The 22,425-nt window shown below is 42.1% G+C and overlaps 2 protein-coding genes across 10 annotated transcripts in view; one reads left to right on the top strand and one right to left on the bottom strand.

Moving 5' to 3' along the window:
* Positions 1-12,422, bottom strand: part of FAM122C (family with sequence similarity 122C) — a 33,525-nt gene extending 21,103 nt beyond the window's left edge. Inside the window, exons 1-2 of the mRNA XM_032619829.1 lie at positions 12,055-12,422; positions 6,039-6,117 (exon numbers count right to left, since the gene is read on the bottom strand). Coding sequence (XP_032475720.1) covers positions 6,039-6,117; positions 12,055-12,164 — 189 coding nt within the window. The 5' untranslated portion in view covers positions 12,165-12,422. The remainder of the gene's footprint in view (positions 1-6,038; positions 6,118-12,054) is intronic.
* Positions 12,423-15,687: 3,265 nt separating this feature from the next.
* Positions 15,688-22,425, top strand: part of FAM122B (family with sequence similarity 122B) — an 82,002-nt gene continuing 75,264 nt past the window's right edge. For 6 of the 9 annotated variants that reach the window (XM_032619995.1, XM_032619993.1, XM_032619994.1 and 3 more), the window contains exons 1-2: positions 16,288-16,738; positions 18,903-18,981. In XM_032619995.1, the coding sequence (XP_032475886.1) occupies positions 16,641-16,738; positions 18,903-18,981 (177 nt within the window). In that variant the 5' untranslated portion in view covers positions 16,288-16,640. Of the gene's footprint in view, positions 16,739-18,902; positions 18,982-22,425 lie in introns of all 9 variants that reach the window. The other 3 variants (XM_032620001.1, XM_032619992.1, XM_032619996.1) reach the window with 3 other exon arrangements.

Raw genomic sequence — 22,425 nt, 5'->3', positions numbered from 1 at the left:
CTCCCGAGTTCCCAAAATGATTTAAGGTGGCTTACGAAGATACTGAACATGAATTGAATGTAGGCTAGAAGGACAGAACATAATGCAGGGCAAGGAATGTATTACACACTCACTACTGGGTGGGCCATAGATTGGATTTAGAGTTCATAGTTGCCAATGTGTAAAGCAAAACCTAATCAGGTAAATATTGGTAGCCATAAAATTAAAACGGACAAATTGCTCAAGTAAAGTACAACCGTTTCTGACAGGAAGATGAGATACTTTTCCTGGAGAAAAGACAAGGCTCCACCAAGTTTAACAGAGGTTCCAGGAAGAGAATTCCAAGCAGAAGAGTGGGGAAACAGGCATGCCAACCTCGGAGGTCTTAGGGGATACAGCAAAGGGGTAATTCAGGGGGAAGGCATAGTCTCCATAGCCAGAAGAAGGCCTCAGGTTTCTGCTCATCAGAAGTGGGGTGGGGTGATTTCCTGATAGTGGTGAAGAAAACATTTGAGCTTAATTAAGAAAATAATTGTGAGATAGCAGATTTTTACAAGGTTTGTAAATATACATCTCTATTTGTGTGTTAAATGGCACCCGTGATTCTTCAATGCCCTCTATCACCGCAATTTTTTCTAAAACACTGTTCTACCTACATTTTAATACATTAAAAGCAGCCTCAGTTAAAATTTTTTTAACTGTGGTAAAATATACATAAACATCAAATTTACCATCTTAACCATTTTTAAGTGTACAGTTCAGTAGTGTTAAATAAGTACATTCATATTGTTATGTAACCAATGAAAACAATCCTTTTCATCTTGCAGAAGTGAAACTCTATACCCATTAAACCAACACCGCCACCACCATTCCACTTTCTGTCTCTGGGAATTTGAATACTCTAGATTCCTGCAGTACCAATTTTAAGCACAGTCTAATATGGGATAAGATCCTTAAACTTATGGTTAATGATATCATTCAATAACACTTTTCAAGTACAGTTGACCCTTGGACAACATGGGTTTGAACTGCACGAGTCCACTTATACCTGGATTTTTTTCAATAAATATACAGTTGGCCATTTGTATCTGAGGGTTCCCATCCATGGGTTAAAACAACCACAGATTGCAAATTTAATACACAATCTGTGGCTGATTGAATCTGAGGATTCAAACCCTTGGATATGGAGGGTGGGCTATGGGACTGGAGCATACTCGGATTTTGGTATCATCCGCGGGTCCTAGAACCAATCCCCCGTCAATACCAAGGGACGACTGGATTTTCAAAACAATATTTTTTCAACAGGGATGTTTCTATTTTGCAATGTGGTATGTCCGCTAGAAATGAAAACACCTCTATTGTTGATGCTTTGTGAAAAACATTCAAATAGTATAGAAATGCATAAGGTGGAAGTAAAATTCTTCCTATAATTCCATGCTCCAGAGATAACTACTAATAATAGATTGATACATATCCTTCTCGACATCTGTAAACATATAGAAGATCATGCTATACATGTGATTCTGAACCCTGGGTCTAGTTACTAGGTACAAAGGTTAGTGAGGCTGCTCAGGATGGTAGAGTGGAAAGAAGGAAGGAACCTGGGTCTCTGATGACATCCCTGAGCCACTGAATTAACCAACCCTGGAATCTCCTTTCATAAGACTTCTTGTTGTTTGAGATAATAAATGTCCCTTATTGTTTAAGTCACTTCTAACTGAATTTTGTTACTGCTGCCCCAAACATTCTACTTACTATGTCATTTTCCTAGATAACTCAGCCTATCTATACTTAAGGCAACTATGTACCTCCATATGTCTTATAATTATAATGAGGTGATACTTGGAACAAAATAAAAGCATATGCATAATGCTGTTACAGCAAGCTAAACCAATAAGCCTTGAAATTCCCATCATCAAATAAGTTAAAATGACTTCAGTTCTGCCAAACCCAATCCATTGTACAAGATGGTTTATTTTCAATATGCATGATATTAAGCTGAACCTTACGGGAATTAAGAGCCTAGAAATCCTAAGGAAAATTATGCATTTTAAAAAATGTCAGGTACATAGTTTCTCTACATATGTACTATTACTAGCAGAAACACATTTATTGAGCATTTAGTATGTACCAGTGCTGTGCTGAGTGCTTTACACCGATTAATATAATCACAACAAACTTATGAGGCAGATACTATTACATTCCCATTTTACAGATGAGGAAATTAAGGCATAGAAAGGTTTATCTGCCCCCCCCAAATAATCAAGCTCATATGTATGGTGCCATTTATAGGTCCTTTACTCTCAGTCATTATTTAACCCAATCCAGTCTGGCTTCTCATCCTACCCTTTTCTCCACTGAACTTTCAAGTTCATGAATAAGCTCCATTTTGGTAACTCAGAAGGACACCTTTCAGTCTTTATCATGTTTCACCACTTAACATGATACTCTCTTCTGAGTCTCCTCCCACCTCTCTGACCATTCCATCGTAGTCTTCTTTTGTGGGGTCTCTTCTGAGACTGATTTTTAAATCTGGTGATTTTTAAAGCTTTTTCCTATAGCCTCTTCTCTTCTCCTTTTATACTCTCTCCATAGGTCATTTCATTCATTCCCATAGCTTTAAATAATAATCTATTGATGAGTCCTAAATGTATCTCTAGCCCAGATCTCTATCCTGAGCTTCAAACTAGTATACATAACATCTCCACTTAAAGATTTGAGAACCTCAAACTTAACATGTCCAAAACTAATCTCATCTTCCCTTCTAAATCCACGCTTCTTCCAATGTTCCCTTCTCCTGTGGTACCACTATCCCATCAGTTGCCCAAGCCAGAGAGCTAGTAGTCATCTTTGCCTCCACTGTTTCCCCCTCTCCATCGAATCTATCACCAATTGATTCTACCTTTCAAGTATCTCACGCATCTGCCACCGTTCTCCATGCCCACCGCCATCACATTAGTCCAAGTTACTATCAGCTGTTTGCCAGGGTTACTGCAGTTGCCTATCTGAGCTTCTTGTATCTACTTTTGTCCTCTTCCAATCTATCAATACTTTCCCCCTCTGCAGCCAGGGTAATCTTTTAAAAATGCAAATTTGGGACTTCCCTGGTGGCACAGTTGTTAAGAATCCGCCTGCCAATGCAGGGGACACGGGTTCGAGCCCTGGTCCAGGAAGATCCCACATGCCGCGGAGCAGCTAAGCCCACGTGCCACAAATACTGAGCCCGCGTGCCACAACTACTGAAGCCTGTGCGCCTAGAGCCCGTGCTCTGCAACAAGAGAAGCCACCACAATGAGAAGCCCACGCACCACAATGAAGAGTAGCCCCCACTCGCCACAACTAGAGAAAGCCCATGCGAAGCAACGAAGACCCAACACAGCCAAAAATAAATAAGTTAATTAATTAATTAATTTAAAAAACACAAATGCAAATTTGATCAGGTCAATCACAGACTTAGAATTCTTTAATGGCTTTCCACTGACCTTAGGATAAAGGGCAGAATCTTTATTTTTTTTTGGCCACACTGTGTGGCTTGTGGGATCTTAGTTTCCCGACCAGGGATTGAACCCGGGGCCCCGGCAGTGAAAGTGCCGAGTCCTAACTATTGGACCACCAGGGAATTCCCAAAGTGCAAAATCTTAAAAATGACTTGGAGAGCCCCACAAGCTTTTGCACTAGTTTATATCTCCAACCTCACTTCTCACCGCTTCATCTTCCACTCTAGCTAGAATGTACTTCTTTCAAATTCTCTACACACCACACTCTAGGCCTTCTAACATGCCATTTTTTAAACCTGGAATATTGTCTGTTCCTGTAACCAATATCCCAAACTAGCGAACACCTACACAGCAGTAAGATCTCAACTAGTATGTCATTTCCTCTCTAAATCCCTCAAACTAGGTTAGATCTCCCTGGCAAGTAGATCAGGGCTTAATACATAGTAGGTTCCTAAAAATATTTGTTGACTTGGCCGAGTAGAAAAGAAGACTGGATAGGTATGGAGGGCTTTTTATTTTTAACATCTTTATTGGAGTATAACTGCTTTACAATGGTGTGTTAGTTTCTGCTTTATAACAAAGTGAATCAGTTATACATATACATATGTTCCCATATCTCTTCCCTCTTGCATCTCCCTCCCTCCCACCCTCCCTATCCCACCCCTCTAGGTGGTCACAAAGCACCGAGCTGATCTGGTATAGAGGGCTTTGATAGACAAGCAAGTGCTCAGTAAATGTTGAATGAAGGAGTAAATGAGCGGGTGGGTAGAGGAAGAAAGATTTGTTTAATGAACAGTTCTATTTTTTTCCCAATATACTATTAGTACATTTGTGGGAATAATATTGAATATCATTTTATAAAGATGAAAATGTCCAGTTTTAAGATTAGGAGGCAATATTTTAAAATAGGTTCCAAGCTATAACATTTCATTAAAATATGTTCTATAGCTTCCATCATATTAAATCATATAAGAGAAATCTATGAATAACTGTATATCAACAATTTTCTCAGATAATCTAGACAAAATGGACAAATTTCTAAAAACACACAAATTACCAAACTAACTCAAGAGGAACTATAAAATCTCAAAAGACCTGTAAACAAGTAAAGAGATAGAATCTGTTTCCACAACCTCCCAATAAAGAAAAGTCTAGGGCCAGATGGCTTCACTGGTGAATTCTACCAAACATTTAAAGAATCAACACCAATCCTAATAAAACTCTGCCAAAAATATAAGAGGAGGAACATTTCCTAACACATTCTATGAGATCAGCATTATTCTGGTACCAAAGCCAGCAAAGATACTACAAGAAAAGAAAACTACGGCCCAATATCCCTTATGAATACAGGTGGAAAAATCCTCAACAAAATAATAACAAACCAAATCTAATAGTACATTAAAAGGATTATACACCAAGACCAAGTGGGGTCTATCCCAGGGACTCAAAGGTGGTTCAACATAAGAAAATCAAAGTAGTAATTCATATTAACAGAATAGAGAGGAAAAAACAAATGATCATCTCAATAGATGCAGAAAAAGCATTTGAAACAATTCAACACCCTTTCATGATAAAACTACTCAGCAAGCAGGAGTGGAAAGGAATTTCCCTAACATGATGAAGTGCATTTACCCAAACCTATAGCTAATATCATACTCAATGATGAAAGACTGAAAGCTTTCCACTTATGATCAGGAACAAGACAAGGATGTGTGCTTTTTGAAACAAGAGAGAGGTGGTGGTTGGACAACATCGTGAATGCACCAAATGCCCCTGAATTGTATACTTTAAAAGAGCTAACTATGTGTTATATGAATTTCACCTCAATAAAATGATTCAGAGAGTGAATCATTTATTCACTTTGGCTTACTGATGTACAAGCATATTTCCTATGTTTACAGGATAATTTGTAGATGAGTTCTAATTTAGAGATTGCATTATAACACCATGAAAAACAAACTATATTTTCTTTATTTTTATTTTTATTTATTTTTTTAAACATCTTTATTGGGGTATAATTGCTTTACAATGGTGTGTTAGTTTCTGCTTTATAACAAAGTGAATCAGCTATACATATACATATGTTCCCATATGTCTTCCCTCTTGCGTCTCCCTCAAACTATATTTTCAATTCAAGATAAATGCGAGATAAAGTCCAACTATAAGCCTGAAAGCTACCCTTAGGAGAGCCTGCAAGTTTTCCTCTCAAAATTAGAATGTTCTTTTAAAAATTGAAAGCCAGATGGTTTTATATATAAAAGCAAATCTCAATGTTAAATCCATGCGGGATTTAAAAGTTAATTCTCCTGCAGCTGCAGCAGCTGTACCAGTCATAACTGCAGCCAATGTGTTTATTTTTCCTTCAGTAATGTTTAGAGCAATGTTTCTCAAAGTGGGAACTTGTTAGAGATGCAAATTCTCAGGCCCTGCCTGAGACCTCCTGAATCAGAAACTCTGGGGTTGAGGGCCAGTAGTCTGTTCTCACAAGTTTTCCAGGTGCACACTCAAGTTTGAGAACCACTGACTAACACCAATAGTGCAAGTCTATAAGCATTTTCTTACCAGACAGTGCTGTGCCATACACGATGTACTGTTTCTTCGAGTTCTTAATGTGTCAGATTGGAACACCTGTGTATTACCACTAAGAAGAAAAGGAAAACATTTGTCATTTAAAATCCATTACAGACATTTTTTAAAGAAATAAGATTTCAAATCCTTAAACGACAATGCCATTGATGTAAATGGCTTCTTTGTGGAGACAGCTGTGCAGATGTAGGAAGTAGAACACACACACACACACACACACACACACAAAATCTTGGTTGGCTGAACCTAAACAACTGTCCATGTAAGGTAAGGAATTCTCAAGCATGCCACGTTACCTCTAATCATGCTACCAAGAATAACTATAATTTATTGTGGCCTTGGAGAGACATCATTTTCTGTGTAAACTTGTAACCAATTTAAATTTATGACCGAAGCTATTATGTGCTAGTACCAACTCCCTATCGACTCCCAAACTTTCACATGAATGAGAGGGATAGCCAGTAGCAGGGGTCGACAGAACTGAGATTTTCAGATATGTTTCATTTGGCCTACTTAGCGATAAAAATGTTTTTGAATTAGCTGTGTACACTTGGAACAACTATGGAGATTTCACATAAAGGATCCAGATTCCAGATTTCTGGATTCTACTGAAAATTTGCAAGATTTTGCCACACTGGGCCACATTCCCCCACGGCAACAACGTACTGAAGCTGAGCAGCTGCTGCATGCTGAAGATGGTCCTCGTTTGCCCAGCTTTGAAGGTGCTCACCTGGCGGGCCTCAGCCTGATTTGAGGTTGGGACCCTGAAGAAGTCCTCTTTTCCTTTTTATGTTTTGTTTTTGTTATAACTTAAAAAAAATTATTTTATATTGGACTATAGTTGATTTACAATGTTGCATTAGTCTCAGGTGTACAACAAAGTGATTCAGTTATACATATGTGTGTGTGTATATATATATATATTCTTTTTCAAATTCTTTTCCCATTTAGGTTATTACAGACTATTGAGCAGAGTTCCCTGTGCTTTACAGTAGTAGGTCCTTGTTGGTTACCTATTCTAAATATAGTCGTGTGTTGTTATAACGTTTTATTTGGAAACTGTTTAAGACAAGAAACTGCAAAAAGACCATAGAGAGTTCTCATGTACCTTTCATCCAGGTTTCCCCAGTGATAATAAGAAAACATCTTTAACATGTTCTTTTCTGCCACCTATATCCAATCAGGTGCCAGGTCTTTTAGGTTTTACCTCTGTGATCTCTCACATCCATCTTATTCTTTCCAGGCTCCTTGCCAAAAACCAATTCAAAGCATTTTTACTTTTCCACTGACTCTGCAATAGTCTAATTGGTCGGCTCACCTCTGTTCTTTCCCTACCGCAATCAGCTTGCTCTCCTGCTCACAACTTTCAATGACTCTCTTCATCGCCTGCTGAATTCAGTTACATTCTTTCCTATAACTTTCAAAGCCTTCCACAATTTAGCTCCACAGACTTTTGGATTTCATGGACTGGGAAAATTTCAAAACAAAATCTTGGCACAAACATACAGTTGCTACCATTTTCTCTTGCCAAGTAAGGTCATTCTTTAAAAATCTCACCAACTATCAACACCATCATTTCATTTATAAAAGGATATTTTGTTATTTAAAAAAAGCAGGGCTATTATTAAAAATAATAATAATAAAGCAAGACTAACAATCTGAGTAAAATACAGTCCTGCCCAGGAAAGTATGCTGTAACTTTTTAAAATCATGGATTGGTAAAATGTCCCCTAGGATCAGCACTGGTCAGCAGATGAACATTTGGGAGCCAGAGATCCAGACAGAGTTGACCAGCATTCTGGAATACACCTATGCTTTCCTACTTCCAAGCCTGTTCCGTGTCGCTGGAATGCTATCCAGCTATCTGGCCCCATTTCTTCCCATCTGCATCCTGTCAATCTGTTAGGGCCCATCTTAAATGCCACCTGTCCAAGAATCTTTCCTGTATCCCTCACCAATTCTGCTGTCACTTCTCACTCCCTTCTCTTAATTACCCTAGCACTTTCTTTCCCTAAGCACATGTCATTCTACCATACGTTGAAGTCTTTTGAGTATTTATTTTCCCTATAAAAAGCTTACTGAGAGGTTCCCTGGTGGCACAGTGGTTAAAGAATCCGCCTGCCGATGCAGAGGACACGGGTTCGAGCCCTGGTCCGGAGAGATCCCACATACTGCAGAGCAACTAAACCCGCGAGCCACAACTACTGAGCCCACGTGCCACAACTACTGAAGCCCACACACCTAGACCTTGTGCTCCACAACAAGAGAAGCCACCGGAATGAGAAGCCCGCGCACCACAACGAAGAGTAGCCCCCGCTCGCCACAACTAGAGAAAGCCTGCACACAGCAACGAAGACCCAACACAGCCAAAAATAAATACATTAAAAAAAAATCTTATTGAGCCTAGATATACATCTTTGCAGAATAGTAACTTGCATATAACAGGCAGTAACTCAATATTTTTTGAGAGGATATACGTACAGGTCTAATTTTTACTTCCTTTCCCAGTCATTTTCCCCTACAAGAACAGGAATATATTTTAGCAGTTACTGCTAGGAAGTTGGAGGGAAACTAATGGGTTACATATTTCCACGGTCTTTTGTGTGTGGGGGTAATTCTTTTTTTAAAAAATTTTTATTGGGGTATAGTTGATTTACAGTGTTGTGTTAGTTTCACATGTACAGCAAAGTGTATCAGTTATACATATACATATACCCACTCTTTAGATTCTTTTCCCTTATAGGCCATTACAGAGTATTGAGTAGAGTTCCCTGTGCTACACAGTACGTCCTTATTCGTTATCTATTATATATATAGTGGTGTGTATATGTCAACCCCAATCTTCCAATTTATCTCTCCCCCTGCCCGGGCTAATTCTTAAGGCTGACAATTATATTCTCCCCTAAATTTTCATCTGCCAATTTTATTTAATAAGACTATAACTGAAAAAAAATCATTGATATTTCAACTGATATGAGTCACTCAACATGAATTCATAAAATCCTAGGTGATATCTAGAATTAAGCGCTACTTACAATTTGGAAAAAGTGAAAGTCATATAACTAGATAATGTTTAAGTGATCAGTAAGCAGCTCTGTCTAAACTACAGTATATTTATGCCAGTTATATTCCCAAAGCAATCACTCTTCATGGCCACTATTCTTCTTCCAGGTTTGCACAAGTTTAATAAACCCAATAGTTGGCAAACTTTTTCTGTAAAGGGCCAGACAGTAAATGTTTTGGGCTTGGTGGGCCATACAATCTTCGTTGCAACTACTCAACTCTGCCAGTGTAGTGGGAAAGTGGCCCAAGGACAATAAGTAAACAAATGGGTGTGGCTGTATTCCAATAAAACTTTATTTACAAAACCAATCAGCGGCTCAATTTGGCCCCCAGGCAGTAGTTCACCCTTCAAACAAAACTGAGGCAGTAACAGTTTAAATGCAGGGTCAGGCTAGCAGTATTTAAAGGGGGAAGGCACTGGCAGAAATCCACGAATTTAATGTCTAATTCTAATAAGGGCCAGAGAAGTAGAAGAAAAAAAATACTACCTTTAAATAAAGTCACTGACACCGGTATCGAAGTCAGCCAACTAGAGGGGCTAAAGAGTATAAAGAACCAAGAGGTTTAAAACTTTTGACATTGGTGTTTTTATTAATACAAGATGAACACAAAACTATGCAGGAACTTCTTAAAAAATAGTGATACTTGTGGGCTTCCCTGGTGGCGCAGTGTTTGAGAGTCCGCCTGCCGATGCAGGGGACACGGGTTCGTGCCCCGGTCTGGGAAGATCCCACGTGCCACGGAGCGGCTGGGCCCGTGAGCCATGGCCGCTAGGCCTGCGCGTCCGGGGTCTGTGCTCCGCAACGGGAGAGGCCACAACAGTGAGAGGCCCGCGTACAGGAAAAAAAAAAAAAAAAGTGATACTTGTAGTAAAGAGTTGACATTTAAAGAACAAATTCTGCAAATGCTGCTGCAAGAGAGACTGAAAGTCTTTATATACAGGAAACATCAAGCAAAATTGGAAAATTGCTTGAAACAAGTGCAACAATATTTAGTGAGCTGTGATAGAGGCCAGGCAATGAGTATCAGAGGCCCACCTTAAGGAAAGTGGAAAAGTGAGCAGTGGACATATGCAACTGCAAAGAACTGGGGGGAAATGAATTCAACTAAGGCTCTGTGTAATTCTACTCTAAATTTTTTCTTGTTGATTACATGACCTGGGGCATGTGATATACCATTCCTGTGCTACTTCTTATTGACAGACAAAGAGTCCCTGGACTTGGTCTGCTTTGTGGGTTAACTCCTACTAGATAAATATGCAACTGCCCCTAACCTTTCTGTACAAAATTCACTTCCTGCATCAGGATCTTAAGCCATGGAATTCAACACTGTAACCACGCTCTAAGATGATAAAAGCAAAAATTTCACATCCTTTGCAGAACAAAGCGAAGTATGAAGGGATAACTGGGATCACTCTTTGCTTCCAGGACTTTGAGGATCGGGAAAAGGGGCCTGGTCACCCACCTCCCCCCACCCCAGCACTTAATATATTAAACAGGATCCACACGTTCCTTCAAATATATATCCTCTGTCATCTACGTATTCGCAAATTGTTCTTCATTTCATAAAGCCTTTCAATAAAATGAACATTCTCCTCAAGTGTTTTCTTCTACTAGCAGAGTGTGTCCATAACAGCTCATTTATTCACACAACAGGATTTAGAGTAGAATCCTGAATTTATAGAATATTCTTGTTCTCAGTACAACATGCAGAGCTGCCTCCACCCTTTATTTTTCTATCTGCCTGTTTAAAAAGGTAATGTATTATTTTCTGGTCACTTAGTTTGCTTTTCATTTTGTTACAGCATATTCTCCCTTAACTCAAATAACCAGAAAGCTGCATCTGTTTAGTTAATCAACTTAGATATTGATTAGTAGTGGACAAAGCACTAGCCTAGGAGTTTGGAGACACAGCTTCCTCGTACTGGCTCTACTACTGACTGACATTTTGGAGATTCATGGGCCTGTTTCCCCATACATTAAACAAGGAAGATAGATCCGGTCTCTTGAGTTCCCTTGTAACGTTGAATGCATTTTTCAGACATTTTTACAATACTGAGAAAACCTTATGATACTGGGATGTGAGATCCAAGATCTCACTTTAAAATTCTATTTTAAGAAATAATAAGCTTAAGTCATGCCAGATCTTTGGATATGTGCAGGAAATACAGTTAACCATCAGTTAGTTAAATCTTTTAAATCTTTTTTCATCAGCAGAGCTCTAAAGAGCCTTTTAGACATTTCCTCCCCCAACTCCTCCTCGAAAATCCCCACACCATTTAAAAAGCACAAATATACTGCATATCAGTCTATGTGCTGTATGCATACCTGTGCTTTATACATACGAGAAAAAAATTTTCACCCACCAAGAACTAACTAGGGGCAATATTGGCCATTGAGAATGCAAAATTTAGGAGATCAATTTTCGGTGATACCTAAACTTTTTGTTCAAATAAAAGCTAGGTGTAAAAAAGGCCCAAGCTTATTTGCTTGACAACTAGTTCCATTCCAACTGTGCTGAAGGTGAAGGTCAGAAGTGACAAAGCAGCGGAGAGAATGACAAAAATCAGTCATTACAGAAGATCTGGAGGCGAGGGTGGGGAGTGCAGTTTCTTCAAGAGTGGGTAAGAGATGGGGTGAAGCTAGAAAAAGTCGTGCTCCAAACCAAATGGTTGCTGCTTTCCGGTCGCGATGAACTGTCAGAAGAGGACGTTCAGGTTCCTGTGTGAGCTCGCCCTCCGGTCAGCCCGCCCCACCTCCCCCCGCCCCCAGACTGAGGGTGGGATCTTCCGGACACCAGGAACACCGGAGATACCCGCAGAACCTCGATGAATAAAGGGGTGGGAATGCTATTGGAAGTCACTTTTTTGCAGCTCTTGCCACCCTCCACCGCCCGCGCTTGCCTCCTCCAGTATCTCAGTCCTGCTCACCCAAGCCCACTGATCAAAGGGACGCTGTTGGATCTTCTCAGAGTGTTGTCTTCTGTGGTGGTTGAACTCGGCAGCACCTCCAAGCCTAGTTCCATTTTCTCCTGTGCCATGTCCGTGCCGAAGCTTAGTTTGGAGCTCTCAAGGTTTTCTGGCTCCCGTTCATATAAGCACAAGTCAAAGTGAGGAGCTGATGTAGGGAGAGAGGAAAAAGGGGGGAAAGAGAAGAAAGGAGGAAGCTCTTAGACGAGTGCGTGCTCACTTTTGCAGCCCTACCATCCCCAACACCGGTGGGCACAAAGTGGGGCAGGACTGGCTCCGACCCGCCTAACTCCCAAGCTCGGGACACCAACACTGAGATCCTCCACCTCCAAGCCTGCAATGAAAATGAGGAATTTATCTTAATCCGTGAATCCTTCTCCTTTATTTCTCTCAGCCAAGGCAACCCCGGGTAAGCCTCTCCGGCCAAAACAAAAACTACAACCTGCAGCCCTGGATAATCATTTGGGCACCGCCCCTCCGCGCATGCGTTCTGGGTCCGGCCCGCTGACGCCTGTTTACCACGCAAGCAATGAGCATTACCGCAGGCGCCTGTGTCATTCTTGCTGGGGGCGCACAGGCAGTGAGGGAGCCTCCTTTCCCCACAAAACCCGGTTCTCCCTTCTCTCTCCCTAGTGCAGACTCACCTTGTTTGTTCTTCCGCTCCTGTGTTAACCCTGGCGTGGTTTCGTTAACCATTATTTAGGAAAGAAAGAATGGAATAAGGTGTATGGGAGCGCCATCCTTTCTGCCCTAAGTCTAATACCCTGTTTTCTCCGTTTTGGTTAGCCCAGTGTCCCCTTATGACTGAGGCCAACAAGCTTGTTATCTCCCAGGACGAATTTTTCCATCCTGTTACGACACCCTACACCTTTGCAATTAAAAAAACACTGAAGTCTGGGGGTGTGGGCGGGGACACTTTTACGTGCTTAGAGGCCACCCACTCCCAAAGGGTCCTGGTAAGGCTCTAGCACAATTGAACCAATCGCACAAACAATCATTGTTTTCCGTGTGTGTGTGTTTTACCATAATCATACAGTATATTTTTACAATGAATAAAACCTAGCTGCTCGAAGCTATTCATCTAAGAAAAAAATTGGGGTTAAAGCAGGGAGGCTTATTTTCTTAAAGCAAATATCTCAGAATTTAGTATACATCCCAGTGTTTCCATTTAACAATGCCATCATGGCTCGAAACATTCTAAGAACTGCTCTTTTAGAATTTTTCACCACCAGTTAATGAGCCACATTGAGTAGTGAAATCTTAACTCCATGCTAATAATTTTGAAAAACCACACATTTTAGGAACCATATAGAGAACTGGGAGAGAAGGCAAGTGAAACGAGTGAAATGGGAGTTATTAAAATAGTTATAATGTGGTATAGCACTTTACAGTTTTAAAAAAATGTTTTCACATATCTCGATTGGTTCAATCATTAACCTTGCTCAGCTAATCAGTGGTGAATTTAAAATAATGGGATTATCTTGAGACAGTTGATGACAAGTTCACGTATAACATGAAGTATCATAATCATTCTTCATTCATTCTGAGAATAGACTAAGAAAAGTGTAGTTATATTGGGCAGAATTAGGTTACCTAAACCCCAGACACGAGGACGATTTGGAGTCTCCATTCCTGATATAAGACAGGTTAACAATAGCTACCATTTGGGGGGCACTTATTATGTGCCAGGTACTGTCCTAAGCACTTGAAATATGTGATCGCATTTAATGCTTACAGTAACTCTGTGAGTTAGGCGCCATCACAATGCCCATTTTTCAAAGGAGGAAACCGAAGCCGGGAGGGGTTACTCAAATTACAACTACTAAGTGGCAAAGCCAAGATTCCTCTGCCCTTCTATTTCAGTGAAAAGACAGACCAGGCGCCTCTGGATATTTCTCTGGATACTATTTTTGTACCCATAGGTACTCGACAAATACTTATTAGATTATTTTATGAATAAATACAGGTTTAAATAACCTGTCCTTCACAGCTATCCTGTAAAGTAGGTAAATCATTTCTATTTTACAGTTGATAAAATTCCAGAGAGATTAATGGCACATAACTAGGTAGCAGTAGAATCTGGGCTGGTACCAAGATTCCTGAAAGCCACTGCTGAAGTTCCCAGGGTAAGCTGGAAAGTTTATGAAAGATGGCAGCTAAAGCTTAGTAAAGTCAGGGTGACTGCAGAAGGCAATGGTTAAATACAGAACAGAGGGTCAAAACCAAACTGTTTGAACAAGAGATAAATATGGAGTACATCAGAGAACGGGTAGCTCTTACCTCCACTCTACTGCTTATTTTACTTTTCAAAGAGTTTATTACTATTCTTGGCAGATAATAAGGTTTAATGGATATATTCTGAATGAATAGACCAATCAAATCTCATCATGTCTAAACATTACTGATATCTAAACACAGAGCTTGTGTTTCTAATCCAGCTGGCAGGAAAATATAGGCAATTTAAAGGAAACTATCTAAAAGTGGTTTAAAAACTCTATTATGGTCAGAACACATAAATATTGAGGATTAAAATGACGATTAGGCTTGGCAAGTTTTAATATGGTACAACTGAGTTGAAGAAGCAGGTAAAACTATTTTTGCAAAAGATGACTTTTATTAATTTTAAATTTCCTGGTTATTAAGTTTCCTGTATTTTCTAGGTATGTATGATTAACACAACACAGAGGCCATCTCTCTCCCAGGGTCATTCAAGTGGTGAGGATTAAATGAGTTAATATTTCTAAAGCTCTCAGAATACTGCCTAGCACACAGTAACTGCTACGCAGGTGTTCAATAAAATAAGTAATTCCAGGGCTTCTCTGGTGGTGCAGTGGTTGGGAGTCTGCCTGCCGATGCAGGGAACGCGGGTTCGTGCCCCGGTCCGGGAGGATCCCGCATGCCACGGAGCGGCTGGGCCTGTGAGCCATGGCCGCTGGGCCTGCGCGTCCGGAGCCTGTGCTCCGCAATGGGAGAGGCCGCAGAGGTGAGAGGGACGCGTACCGCAAAAAAAAAAAAAAAAAAAAAAAAAAAGTAATTCCAGGTCTCACACAAGAATTCTGGTTCTGCTACTTGTTCGTCAGGGCTTTACCTAATATCATTGAAGCGAAAGGTGCTTGTATAACGGAGACGAGTGTTTCTCACTAACTATATGAACTCTCACTAGATTCTCTTTATTTTTACCCCATTGCTTTTGTTTATTCACTTCCCTTTTCATCCCTAGTGCATCCAAATGGATGATCTGAAAAAGAAATCTGCCCCTCCAGACAGAGACCAACAAAGTCGAGGGATTTAAGAAACGAGTGAGGATCACAGAAGTCAGAGCATACGAATTGGGAGCGAAAAAACGTGGAAACCACGTGTTTCTTTTTCCCATGAATACTGGCCCAAACTCCTCCAGAAAGATGATGCTCCAGTATCTCCAAACGATTGGTCCTTTTCAAAATCGGGCGCCAGGGTCCCCGGGCCAATGCAGTCAAAAAAGGCTCCGGGCTCCCTGGAAACGCTCCTCCCCTTTGGAGGAAGTTTGCCGGGCGGGGCTCCCACGCATGCTCCGTGCCCGCGGGCCCATTGGCGCGGCCGCCGGGCGCGTGCGCAGGACCCGATGGGTCCCCGGACGCGGAAGACCTGGCCCGGCGGAGGTTCCCGCTTCTGAGGCGTGAGAGGCGGCAGGTTGTAGAATTTGGTCTTGGCCCCGAGGGGTTCCCCCGGGCCATTAGAACCCAAGACAGGAGAAGGAGGCACCGCGGCGGCGGCTGGTCGAACCCCCCACCTGTCCTCCAGGCAGGGAGGGGGGGCGAGGAGAGGAGAAGCACCGATCGCAGGGCTGAGGAGCCTCCGGACCGGGTCCCGGAGCATGGGGGACTGGACCGGGTCCCCGAGCATGGGGAGCTGGAGTCTCCGAGGCCGCCCGGCCGGGCCCTGCCCGACTGTCAGCTCCTCGGTGCTAGTGCTGCCCGGGCAGCTGGGGTGTCTGTAGCCCGGCCCCGCTTGAGGTCGTTGGCCAAAAGATAGCAGCATGAGTGCCGCCGCTGCCTAGTTTCCTCCCCGTCCTTTTCTGCTCCCTCCTTTCTCTCTCCTCTTCCCCATACTTCGTCCTTCTTCTTTCACTCCCCCCGCTCCTCTTTTCCCTCCACCCTACCCTCCTCCTTTCCCCCCACCCTACCCTCTTCCTTTCCCCCGGTCTTCTTTTCCCCCTTCTGTCTTCCTCCTTTTACCCTCTTTGTCTTCCTGCTTTTCCATCTATCCTTTTTCCCTCCCTCTTGCTCTTTTACCTCCTCCTTCCATCCCTCTCCTTCCTCGTTCCTCTTCCTTTATCCTGTCACCGTCCACCACGACCTCTCCGTCCTCCTCCCCTCCCTCATCCTCATCCTCCTTCCCTCCTCCTCCTCCTGCTTTTCTCCGCCCCCGCCCCCAAGCCTCCGCCCCTTAGCCCCCGCCCCCAACTGCCAGTCCCCAGCAGCTCAGTCCTGCAGTGAGAGTCTTGGGAGTCCATAGCTAAGCACCAGGAGCTGAGCACTGTCCGCCGTGCCTGCCCGCAAGTCTCCGACATGGCTCAGGAGAAAATGGAGCTGGACTTGGAGTCTGACATATCTGATGGGGTCACCCTGAGGAGAGCCAACAGCGCTCCCCTGATCCAAGGGCTCAGGTGAGCACGGTTGGGGAGGATGGAGTGCAGGGTTCAGGGGCTCCTCGACCCCCTGCAAGCAGTCTTCCTTCCCTCAAGTGAGAGTTGGAGCCCATTTGGGTCCTCCATGCTGATGGGGTGGGGACTTGTTTGCTTGACAGTAACTTGGGTCCCAAGGTGGAGTGAAAGTTTGACCCCAAACTCTGGGAAGTGTGGGGAAAATGGGGCCCTCTCTACCTGGGGCTCTGTTGGCCCACTGTAAAAGAAACTACAAGAAGCTTCTGGCTCTTCTAACAAGTTGCTTGCCCTGCCTAATTTACACCACTGAATGTCAGACTGAAGCCCCTGGAACTAGGATTGCAACTTGACACCTGCATCTAAGAGTTGCTATTTCTAAGCTTAGTTTAGGAACCCTGGCATTAACACAGGTTTACTTCAATAAATCACAGTTTATCTAATAACTTGTAATTAAATGGCATATTCATGTCCTGTTAAGTGATTGGGATTTGTCATAATGTTTTCAGATCCTAGAACTGCCTGAAACGCATTCTGGTCAATAAAAAAAGAAGGGTGGCATGTCAGTGAAAGCACAGGTTTTCGAAAATAATCGAAAGAATTGACCCTTGAATTTTAGCGTAAGGTCTTGTGTTTTCATGTGAATTAAGTCACCAGAGGGTCTATTTTAAGGTAGACTCTTGTGGTAGTGAAGGTTAGGTTGGCAGACGTCTTGAGCCTATTACATTTCACTTTTTGTAAGTGGGCAATTCATCTTAGAGCCAATTCGTGAGACCCTGTAGAAATGGAATGACTCCAAAAAAGGGGGATGGGAGTAGAATTAGCCAAAAACACTAATCAGGCACAGTGAAGGCAGAGGAAGAGGTAATCCTTGTCTGTCAAACTGATTATAATATCTTTATTTTGGGGAAAAAGCAGATTCACCTTTTTTTTATATTTCAAAACTGAGGGAATGGTGGAGTGACTCTTTGCTTTTCTAATGCTGTCCTCAGCTCTACATTTATTTTTGACACTATAGGAATAAACTGGTCTTTTCTGGTTGTCTTTTTGAATCTCATAAGCCAGCAATTGTTGGGGACTGGGGTGAGCCTGTTGACCTGCATTTAGACTGTTGTAGAAATAACATGCTGGGTTTTTTTGAATCATGATTTAAGTAATTATTTGAAAGGTAGCATGATGCGACAGAAGAAGGAGTGAGGCGACCAGGCCTAGTCCCAGTTTTCTCCCTAACTGGATGTGATCAGGAATGAGTCACTTAGCCTTGTTGAGTCTCTGTTTTCTCATTTAAAATTTCAGAGAGCTGGATTAGGTGATCTCCACGGTCCCTTGAAGCCCAATCCAGTTCAGCCCTGAAAATCCTTCTTGACCTCTTGTCCTGGGCATGGCACTCTGCTAGGGACTGTAGGGATGACCAAAACACCTCTACCAAGGGGTTTAAACCACATGCACACTTTCCTTTAATAAAAAAGTCGGTGTCTCAAGAAACATCTGATTTCCCATTGTGCTCCCACCCAATGCAAAGGAGGGAAAGATCGCATTAGATTTGTGGAATGAAGAGGGGCTTTGTGGAGGGTCTGGCATTTTCGATGGGTGTTGAAGGACAGGAAGGGTTTGGACAGATGGTGGTGGGAGGGAAGGCATTCGAGGCAGAAGGGGCAACAGTAGCAAGATTGCAGGTGTGCTGATGTAGTTGGACAGCAGGGTTCCAAAGTAGAACACATGTTTAGGGCAATAGTGGGAGATGTGCTGATAGGGCTCCCACTGGACATCAGGGCTCCCCAGCCCTTCTCAAGTCACAGCACATGTAGAAAGCAGTAACAATTGCGGGTAGGTCCTCTGGGGTAAACAGATGAGGCTGCCGGTGTCTGGTGGTAACCGGTCTGGGGGCGTGAGTTCTGCCCAGAAGGAGCTGGAGACAACCAGTCTGGAGCTCCGCCCCATACCTCTCCTAGCCGGCCCCTAAGGCGGAGGAGATCAGTATCAGCCAACCTGTAATCCACAGCACACCACTCGGGAAGCTCTGAAGAGGAGGAGGATTGTGAGGAGGTGCTACATTGTATGAAATGAGGAGCCGTTGTCGATTTCACTGTTAGCCAGAGAGCTGGCGTTAATACAGTCGAAGGATACCTTATATGAGAAGACATTAATCATTTTCTTTTTTATTTTTCAGTGACCTTTCCCAGGTTTTTCAACCTTACATGTTTAGAACTCGGAGGAATAGTACAACCATCATGAGCCGTCACAGCTTGGTAAGTATAGGAGTAAGTATCATTAGTAGTTGGGATGGGGGAAGCACTCGCAAATGTAGTTCTTTCTTGAGATGATGTGCTCTGCACCATTGCTTACAAAAGAAACAGATGATATTACCTGTCTTGTTTACTGCTTATGCTGTGGCTATTTTTAGCTTTTGGTGCAAAAAGGAAACCTGGTTAGAATTTTTTCTTGGCTGTGGGACTAGGTATTTTTAAACATTGTTCCTTGTTTTTTGTCACTACTTGCATATGGTAGTGAGGTAAGTCAGGATTAACTTCTAATTATAACTGAGAACAGTGGTCTTTATTTGTCCTAGGATGCAAAAATCATGTATATGGTAGCAGAGTGTTTATTTTTGTTGGACAGTGCTATCCATTCAAAGTAAAGTCTATTTGAAAAAGCTTGGATTTGTATTCCAGTAGAGGTGCTGATGGTGACTGGTCTATATAGCCAGAGCCATGAGGGAACAATTTTTTAGTTGGTTGGTTGTGTTGGGAGAAATTATGTTGAGGTTTTTACATAGTAGCCCTCCACATGTGGAGCCCACTTATCCGGTAATTGCAGTGCCCTGGAAGATATGAGATGTAAGCAGATAGACCTCTAAATGGCTGAACCAGATTTCCATAGACTGTGCACAAAGGTTCATCAGTTTATTTATAGGAGGGGCTCTCTGACCTCTGAATCATCTAAAATGTATGCACAGTTATAATAAGCTTCCAACCCAGTAGTGTGTGAGAAGCAGCAAATCAGAAGAGGTACATTTGGGTTAAAGGTTTATTAGCAGCAAGGGAGGAGAGGGGAAAACTGAAAAGCGGACAGAGGTTCTTACAAAATCAGCCCGTGGGTTGGTCTTAGGGCTGAGAGCCCGTTAATAGACCCTGAGGGTGTCACTGGTGTTGAACTGTAAAATAATTGATGTTCCTACAGATACCTGGGTCATTAACCTTTCCTTAAATTATAGTAATACCTACACTCATATGGTATATTACATGTTACAGAGTACTTTCACACATTTAATTCTCATAGCAACCCCTGTGAAGTAGGCAGGGCAAAAGATGTTTTTCCCAGTTAAAAGAGGCAACAGCTAAGACTCAGCCGATCTAAGTAACTTGCTCCGAATCACACCGTTAGTAAGTGGCAGAGCTGGGATTAGAATAGAGATCTTCCAGTGCCATTCTGTTTGGTCAAATCTGTTTAAGAAATGGGGGTGGGGAATATAACACTTTTAAGAAAGATTTCCAGCTGAAGTGGCTACAGATACTTCAAGGGGGAAATGGTAGCTCTCTGGAGATTTCGTTTACTGCCCCTTCTTCCCTGAGCATACTAGAACATAGAACTACTCGTTTTTGCTGTATATGTGAAAAATGTTTCTATATGTTCTTCAGCCGTGTTCTGATCTCAACAGCATAGCAAAGAAGGGAAAATGATTTTGCCCCTCTGAACTTCACTTGGCTCTTTTCTAAGATGTGAAGATTCTTATCAACTCTGGCGGGGTGCATCTCTCATTAATAGTCTTTCTTCTGGCTCTACTAAAATGCATGCAGACTGAAATGGAAAGAGCTGGTGGGGGGGAGGGCGGGGCTGAAGAAAGAGATGTGCAGAACTAGGACCTTCATTATTAACTGATTAGATAGAAAGGCAGGAGAAGAGGACTGCAGTGACTGAGATTTTGTTTCTTGGTGACCAGGGGGAAAAGTGTTGCCTTTACTCTGGGTAGAGAAATAAGAGGAATTGGTCGTTTGAAGGGGAAAAAAATAACATTCTTTCCAGGCATGTTGGGTTCAAGGTGCCAGTGGCCCCGTGCTGTTCTCCGAAGCAATATTCAGAAATCTTCTCAGAAACAACAATCGTCCTGCCTCACCCCCTTTCACTTTCAGCAGATGACCCTTCTCACTTCTCAGAGAAGGCAGACACCTCTCTTCCATAACCGGCAGCTTTCTTCTCCTGGAAGCGTCTTTCCCTTCACATGGGGTGCTTTCTGCTAATGGTTGGGAATTTGTCGGACTCCCCTGTGCCTTTGCTTAGTCTGTCGTCTCTGCTCTATCTTGTGTCCTCACAGTCTCTTCCTTGCTGGCTCTTTCCCTCCCGCCTTCTTCTCCCGGCTCACACATCTCATATCTGGAAGACAAGCTTCTCTTCTTTTTCATACGTCTGTCTTTCCCTTTTTCCCTTCCCCTCTCCGAGCTTTTTCAAAGTTTAATCCACACTCAACTGCCTCTGACTCCTTGCCAACAATTCAGCCAGTTTATAATCTCACTACACCTACCACAACTCCATTTAAAAACCATGCTGCTAAAGTCCCCAGTGTCAGGGGCCTCTGTTCTGGTCCCATTTAAGCCCTTTGCTCTAATTTCACACCATTAATTGGCGCCTCCTTGAGGTTCTTGGCTTTTTGCTCAGCCCATCCATTGCTCTTGTTGCTGGTACTGGACACAGCTCTGCTGTTCTCTGTCCCTCTTGCGGGTCTACTCTCCAGTTCTGTCTCAAATTGACGAGTTGTGGGTGATATAGATGTACCATCTAAGCTTGTGGCTTTCTCCACAGTCAGCTTCTGGCAATCCGTACTTCGGCTTTCCTGATTATTTCGTTGCCTTTGGGGTTTCTTTTGTTCCCTGACTGACATGTTCATGCTCTCTGCCACAGTATCCTGATGGAGTCTTTCCTGCCTTATTTACTTGCCTAGTAGCTTAGCATTTTTCAAATGACCTTATCAGGAGTTCACCAGCAAACATATATTACTTTCATAATGGAAAAAAATACTTTTGGAAAGGAATTTACTGGTAAAGTTTTTCTTGTTTCAAAGCCTAGGAGAGGAAGAAGTAAAAGAAAGGGGTGGGAAATGAAGGGATCTCTTTTGAGGTAAAATCTTATTTTAGTGGATAACTTTAAAAAAATTTCACCAGAATTAGCTTTTGCCTAAAAACCTTAGAGCAGTTTATCATCACCATTTATACTGCTCACTACATGAGTATTTTTTAAAGTTTGAATAGGACAGGGTCTCTTGTAGCAGGATAATTGTCATATTTGGTTTTATAGTATTACAGATTCATTTTCATTTCATCATGGAATAAATAGCAGTTGTTTACATTATGGCTATAGACTCTCCCCCCGCCAACCAGCAACTGAGTAAGATGTTGATATAAATTGTACCTTACATTTCATGATCAGATTATGATGATTTTGAAGGAACATAATTTGGCCCCCAAGTCATTTCATCTTTGTGTTATTAAAAAATGATCTAAGGGAAAGCAACAGTTATCTTAAAAATGCACCTTGCCTCTACATTGATTTTTTTTCTGAACTAGTAAGCTTTGTGGTGATAGCATTAGTGATCTAATTTTAGAATTGACTTAGATCACGCAAGTAAAATCTCCTTATTGAAGTTTTAAAGTGTTTTCGATAAACATTAATCGTAGACAATATATTATATTGGGCTTATT

This window comes from Phocoena sinus, chromosome X (assembly GCF_008692025.1).
Source record: "Phocoena sinus isolate mPhoSin1 chromosome X, mPhoSin1.pri, whole genome shotgun sequence".
In the NCBI taxonomy this organism is placed as follows: Eukaryota; Metazoa; Chordata; class Mammalia; order Artiodactyla; family Phocoenidae; genus Phocoena; species Phocoena sinus.
The sequence above is the reverse complement of the archived record's forward strand: the minus strand, read 5'-3'. Positions and strand labels throughout refer to the sequence as shown.